Raw genomic sequence first — 7,217 nt, 5'->3', positions numbered from 1 at the left:
TTTTTTTTTTTTTTTTTTTTTTTTTTTTTTTGAGATAGAATCTGGCTTTGCCGCCCAGGCTGGAGTGCAGTGGCGGGATCTTGGCTTACTGCAAGCTCCACCTTCCAGGTGCACACCATTCTCCTGCCTGAGCCTCCTGAGTAGCTGGGACTACAGGCGCCCACCACCACACCCAGCTAATTTTTTGTATTTTTAGTAGAGACGGGGTTTCACCGTGGTCTCGATCTCCTGACCTCGTGATCTGCCCGCCTTGGCCTCCCAAAGTGCTGGGATTACAGGCGTGAGTCACTGTGCCTGGCCCTAACTTTTGTATTTTTAGTAGAGACAGGGTTTCACCACATTGGTCAGGCTGGTCTGGAACACCTGAACTCAGGTGATCAGGTGATCTGCCCACCTCGGCCTCCCAAGGTGCTGGAATTACACGCATGAGCCATCATGCCCAGCCCTTTCTTTCTTTCTTTTGAGACAGGGTCTTACTATCTCACCCAGGCTGGAGTGCAGTGGTGTGATCATGGCTCACTGCAGCCTCCTGGGCTCAAGCAATCCTCCCATCTCACCCTTCCCAGTAGCTGGGACTACAGGTGCACGACACCAGGCCCAGCTAATTATTTTCATCTTTTTGTAGAGACAGAGCCTTACCATGTTGCCCAGGCTGGTCTCAAACTCCTGGGCTCAAGTGATCCTCCTGCCTCAGCCTCCCAAAGTTCTAGGATTATAGGCTTGAGCCACCATGCCAGTCCCATGTTACTTTCTGATTCTGTGTTTTCTGTATGTGTGTGTGTGCACGCACGAGTGTGTGCACATTGTCATTCTGTGTATGTGTATGGGTCTTTGTGACATTCTGTGAACCAACCTGTGTTGTGGGTTGGGGGGGAGTTGTGATTCCTTCTACAAGTGCATATTACTGTCTGGGTGAAATGATTCTGCCTTCTGTGTGTTTCTGGTTACTTTGGGTTTCTGTGTTTCTCAGTGTGGAAGGTGCTGTTTTTTGTTTTGTTTTGTTTTGTTTTGAACCTGGGTATGTCTGTGTGATGTGATTCTGTGTACGTGTCTGGGACTGCTTGATGCTGTAATTCTGGGTACCAATGTGTGTCTGTGTGACGTGATTCCCCATAGTTAAGTGAGCATGTGTGTGCAAGAGTGTGTGTCCGTGGACTCATGTGCAGGTGGGTCCCTCTGTTGTCATGTATGTCACTCTCATAACCCCCCATACAGGGTTGCACATAGGAATCTCTTCAAGGGAAGAAAAACACTCTCAAGCTTTTGCACTTCCTGTTCCTTCTACCTGAAATGCCTCTCTCTCTTCCCCTCCTCCCCTCACTTGGTTATCTCCTACCATATTTCACATCTTGGTTTAGGTACCAGCTACTCCAAGAAGCTTTCCCTGCCTGCTCCAATTGGGTAAAGTGCCCCTAAAAGCTCACCTCGGAAGCCCCCTCCCATCACAGCGCTAGGCACTCTGCCCGACTCTGAGTATTGTTTGGTTTTGTTTGTTTTTTGAGACAGAGTCTCACTCTGTAGCCCAGGCTGGAGTGCAGTGGCGTAATCTCGGCTCACTGCAACCTCCACCTCCCAGGTTCAAGCAATTCTCCTGCCTCAACCTCCCTAATAACTGGGACTATAGGTGTGCGCCATCATGCCCAGCTAAATTTTTGTAGTTTTGGTAGAGATGGGGTTTTGCCATGTTGGCCAGGCTGGTCTTGAATGCCTGACCTCAAGTGATCTGCCTGCCTTGGCCTCCCGAAGTGCTTCAATTACAGGCATGAGCCACCATACCCAGCCCACTTTGAGTATTTGTGATGGGGTGAATATAAAAGCACAACTGTGTCAGGCTCCCTGCCAAATGCTGTACTCGTGTTATCAAACCCTCCTCTAATCCTGTGTGATGGGGATAATTATTATCCCCACTTTACAGAGGTTGAAACTGAGGCTTAGAAGAGGGTGATCACTTGCCCAAGATCCCAGAGTCAGGAAAGGATTCCGCTGGACTCAAACCCAAAATTCAAATCCATTATGGCAGCCTCCTTTTCCCCCAGCCCCCAAACAAACAATACAAACAAAGAACACAAAAGAAACATTTACTAACCCACCAAGATGGGCTCTGGCACCTACAGAGGAAGTAGAGTGGCAATGAAGGACATAGGAATTAGATAGGATTCCTGATCCTGGCTCTGTCACTTTCTTATGTTGTTGTGACCTTGGTCAAACACCTCTGCAAGGCTGTGTCTTTATCTGTAAAATGGAGATGATACTAATATCTGCCCTTTAGGGTGATTGTTGGTTGTGCTGGGGGCCAGTGGGAGAGATGGGGTTGGACTACCAAGAGGTTTGGGAGTGGAATAGATAGGTTTGGGAGTGTGCTTCCAGCAGGGAAACCAGAGCCTTACAGGACTTAGTGCTACATGAGGGCTTAGAAAGGACAGACTGGAAGGGTGTATGGCAGATGGGGGTTGGGGAAGGGGTGGAATCTGGCGATTGGACTATTCAGCCTGAGGTTAGACTATTCGGGGTCTCCTAATCAGGAGTTTGGGTTTTCTCCTAAGGGTGCTGGGGCCATGGAAGGCTGGGAGCGAGGGTGTGCCATGGTTTTATCATGTCTTAGAAAGATCCCTCGGCCGGGCGCAGTGGCTCACGCTTGTAATCCCAGCAGTTTGAGAGGCAGAGGTGGACAGATAGCTTGAGGTCGGCAGTTCGAGGCCAGCCTGGCCAACGTGGTGAAACCCCGTTTCTACTAAAATACAAAAATTAACCAGGCGTGGTGGCGGGCGCCTGTAATCCCAGCTACTCGGGAGGCTGAGGCAGGAGAATCGCTTGAACCCCGGGAGGCAGAGGTTGCAGTGCGCCTAGATCATGCCACTGCACTCCAGCCTGGTCGACAGAGGGAGACTCCCTCTCAAACAAAACAAAATAAAACAAAACAAAACCTCTAGCTGCCTTGTGAAGGGTAAATGAGGGAGGCAGAGTGCATGCAGTAAACGCTGTGATCTCAGACAAGAGAATCTGTAAAAAGACAAACAGGAGAGTTTATTTGAAGATTCAGGATTTGGGAAGCTGAACACAGGAAGAAAGGGGATGGTGCAACACACTTCTGAGCCTTGCTCAGGACTTGAAATCCAGAGTGCCTTCATTTAAAAACTCAAAAACACCCTCAGGGTTGCACCTTTTTTGGCTTGAGAAGCCACCCATTTTTCAGAGATGGGTAACTGAGGCCCTAGAGAGGAAGGGAAGATTTGTTCAAGGTCACACAGGTAGTTGACAATAGGGCTCGACGCCCGGGTCCGGCTCCGCGTAGGGCATGGCGCTGCCTTGCAAAGCAGCCACACCCGCCAGCGACATTCACAACCCACCCCCCCAACCCTAGAGGACAGCGGGAAAATCCCACTTTAAGAACCGAGAAACTTTTTACAGCCTTGAAACACGATAACTTTGGGAGCAGAGGCCACACCAGCTCTGTTTCGCCGCGCGCCCCTTCTCTCATTCCCTATTGGCTCTCTCTACCGGGGTACCGTCCGGGGACCCTCTGGTCACCTTGTCCTCCGCGCGCTCTATGGCGAGAGGGACCTGCGCAGGCGCGTGAAGAGCGCCTTCAGGGCCCGCGCTTTACGACACTTGTGCGGCAGCGGCGGCGGCCACCCGGCGCTCCTTCGCGACGGTTCGGCCGGGTGCCGCTGGCGGCCGTTGCCAGGGTAGGGGTCGCTTTGCGGCATGGCGATGGCGGAGGGCGAGCGGACTGAGTGTGCTGAGCACCCCCGGGACGAACCCCCGGCTGATGGCGCTCTGAAGCGAGCAGAGGAGCTCAAGACTCAGGCCAATGACTACTTCAAAGGTGCGCCCGCCTAGTAGGGAGGGTGGACAGCGGCCCAGGCCAAGGGGTGCCGGGCCCGCGCGGAACCATGGCAACGCGGAGCTGCAGCCTGGGCGCGGGGCAGGCACTACCAAGTGACTGGGCGTGGGGAGGCCCAGGATGGCGCTACCAAGGGGCGACATAGGGGGCTTCGGAGAGTGATACCTAGGAGTGGCGTGCGGAGCGGGTGCTACTCAGAGGAGAGACTGAGGAGGGCGCCACCGATTGTGGGGCGAGAGGGGGACTGGAATGAGGGCGCTACCAAACATGAGGCCTGCAGAGGGCGCTACCAGGCAGTGACATGTGGTGGGGGAGTGAGTGATGGCGCTACCAAATGGGGAGTCCTGGGGTGGGTGCCGCCAAGTGGGGAGTAGAGGAGGGACAGTCCCAATAGAGGCGGCAATCGTGGGGGTGGGGAATGGATCATTAGATGGGGGGAACAAGGAAGTAGGAGATTTGGGCTGACCCGAGGAAAAGGAATGTGATGGTGGGGGCCTTGGGAGTAGGGGTGGGGATCCCCAAGAATAGTATCACTTAGAATATTGAGAAAGAGTCAAGTGTGGCGCACCCATTCATTCATTAATTCAACAAATAATTTATTGAGTACCTATTATGGGCCAAGGACTGTACTTGACTCTAGGGATATAGCAGTGAATGAGAGAGATGTGGTCCTGTCCTTAGTTTGTAATTTTGCAGGTGAACCAGACATGAAAAAAAAAAAAACATGTAAGTAAGTAAAATACTTAAATTGTGATGAGTGCTTTGAAAGCAAACCAACAGTGTGATGAAGTAGAGAATAAGGGTTGGAGGCTACTTTAGATAGGGTAGTGGGGGAAGGCCTTACAGAGCAGGAAGCATTTAAGCTGAAACTCACAGAGGGAGGACTGGAGAGGAGTGTTCAAGGGAGGTAAGGCAGCCTGTGCAAAGGCCCTGGGGTGGGGAATGAAAGGACACTGGCATGGCTGGGGCTTTTGCTAGTTAGCAGGAGACCAATAGCAAGATGAGATTAAGACAGAGGGCAAATCATGCAGGGTCTCCCCGAGTCATTGCAAAGAGCAGTTTGGAATTTTTTGTTTTTGTTTTTGTTTTTTTTGAAACGGAGTTTCGCTCTTGTTGCCCAGGCCAGAGTGCAATGGCGCAATCTCAGCTCATTGCAATGTTTGCCTCCCTGGTTCAAGCGGTTCTCCTGCCTCAGCCTCCCGAGTAGCTGGGATTATAGATGCACACCACCATGCCCAGCTAATTTTTGTATTTTTAGTGGCGACGGGGTTTCGCTCTGTTGGCCAGGCTGGTCTTGAACCCCTGACCACAGGTGATCCGCCCATCTCAGCCTCAAAGTGGTGGGATTACAGGCGTGAGCCACCACTCCTGGCCCTACAGGAGGACACACTGAGTAAGTAAATGGGCCAATTTGGACTGGAGAAGAATTTGGGTGTGATCAAACTATTGTTGGGAATGGATGAGATAATCTAGTAAGAGGGTCTAGAGAGGGGACTTAGGACAGATCCCGAGTGGAAGAGGGGGAGGCTAAGGAGGACCGCTTAGTGAGGTGGAAAGGAAGCCAGGAAAGGTGTCGGGAAGGCGGAGAGAAGAGAGCGCTTATAGAACAAGGAGCTGGTGCCCTGAGTCTGATGCTGCCAAGGCGAGCACTGGCCATTGGCTTTGGCTCCATGGATGCTGATGGTGATGTTGACAGGAGCAGTTGTTGGGGAATGATGGGGCTGGTGTAGCCAGGAGGGCGCTGAAGAGTGAATGGGAAGGGAGGGAGTGGAGAGAGCAAATGTTAAGTGTTAGGAGTATTGGTTCTGAAGGAGAGTGGAGAAATGGGGGAGGGTGGTAAGAAGAGAACGTGCGCAGGAGTTCGAGAGCAGCCTGGCCAACATGGTGAAACGTCGTCTCTACTAAAAAAATTAGTCGGGTGTGGTGGCACACACCTGTAGTCCCAGCTACTGGGAAGGCTGAGGCAGGAGAATCGCTTGAACCTGGGAGGCAGAGGCTGCAGTGAGCCAAGATCACGTCACTGCATTCTAGACTGGGCAACAGACTCTGTCTCAAAAAAAAAAAAAAAAAAAAGAGAGAACATGCAGTGTCAGGGGAAGATGGATTTTTTGTAAGGATGGAAGAGAGTAGAGTCCAGTAGAGATGGAGAATTGATTCTGCATGTGAGAAGGGAGACTTGCAGCAGCAAAACCCTGGAGAAGGTGGAGGTGGAAAGGATCTGGACCCCTGGAAGAGAGTTGGCCTCCAGCAGGAGCAGAAGCAAAGTATGGAGAAGTTTGATCTGGTGGGAGCCATGAGAGGGAGGTAGGACCAGTGAGAGATGAGGCCGGAGGTAGAACCTTGGAAGTCAGATTGGGGAATGTGGGTGTCATCCTGAGGGTGGTCGATGCCATGGGGTGTTTCAAGAGTGGGATGCCGTGGTTCAGTTACCATCAGAAAAGATCCTTGGCTGCCATGCAGAGACTGGACTCCAGGGTAAGACAGGAAGGAGGCTAGATTAGTGGACAGGTGAGGGGTGGTGATCGCCAACCAGGCTGGAGGGACAGAAATAGATTCAAGAAGTGTTTCAGAGAGGAAGTGAGAGTGGCTGCCTGGAGAGAGGGTAGACGGTACTCCAGGCAGGAACAAAGAAAAACAAAACAGGTGGCAAAGGCCCAAAGGTGAGCGGAACCTGGCATGGAGGCCGTGAGTAGGAGGCTGGAGGAGGTCACGATGAAGCTGCGGGGAGCAGATTGCGCAGGGCTGTGGGAAGGAGCCAGGACTTTCTGGGGTGGAGTGGTGGGGGGGGCGGTGAGGCTCTGGGGAGCCCTGGGAGGTTCTGAGTAGCGAAAGGACAGGGTCAGGTTTGTGCTTTAGGAACACCCCTCTGGAGGGGCAGGAGAAGAGACTGCGAGGCCAGGTAGAGGCTGAGCCAGGAACCTGGGTAGGAGAGGCCAGGCCAGGGCTGGGTGGGGCTGGAGGGTGAGAAGGGAGTGGCTGGATCTGAGAGATGTTCAGGAGGCTGACTTGGCAAAAGAAGCGAAGTGACTGCCAGGCTTTGGGAGCCCAGGGATCGGGAGGAGTCCAGGAGGAGGCTGTCTCAGCTGGGTGATGGGGTGGAAGCTGGACTTCCCTGTGATGGGAGCAGCCTGCATGAGGGTTACTGCTCAGGCCGCCTCAGAATTCTGGGCCACAGCTGCCATTGGGAGGAGCCCATTGTCCCCCAGGACCTGGGATCCAGCCTCTCAGGAGTCTTGGGGCTGGGCAGGCAGCCAGAGGGGCCTGGCACTGAGCTAGTATAGAGGAGAACGGCCCTGCTGGCCCAGGCCCCTCGCTGTCTGGCAGGCAGTAGCAGGCACAGCGCCCCAGGCTCCAGGGCTGTGGGAATAGCAAT

At 53.0% G+C, this 7,217-nt stretch overlaps 1 protein-coding gene across 1 annotated transcript in view; it reads left to right on the top strand.

Annotated features, from left to right (window-relative positions):
• Positions 1 to 3,607: 3,607 nt before the first annotated feature.
• PPP5C (protein phosphatase 5 catalytic subunit) overlaps positions 3,608 to 7,217 on the top strand; it is a 43,705-nt gene continuing 40,095 nt past the window's right edge. The window contains exon 1 of the mRNA XM_017874323.1: positions 3,608 to 3,826. Within this exon, the coding sequence (XP_017729812.1) occupies positions 3,706 to 3,826 (121 nt within the window). The 5' untranslated portion in view covers positions 3,608 to 3,705. The remainder of the gene's footprint in view (positions 3,827 to 7,217) is intronic.

This window comes from Rhinopithecus bieti, unplaced genomic scaffold (genome assembly GCF_001698545.2).
Source record: "Rhinopithecus bieti isolate Rb0 unplaced genomic scaffold, ASM169854v2 scaffold_7888, whole genome shotgun sequence".
NCBI classification, from domain to species: domain Eukaryota; kingdom Metazoa; phylum Chordata; class Mammalia; order Primates; family Cercopithecidae; genus Rhinopithecus; species Rhinopithecus bieti.
This window is presented reverse-complemented; position numbering and strand designations above follow the sequence as displayed.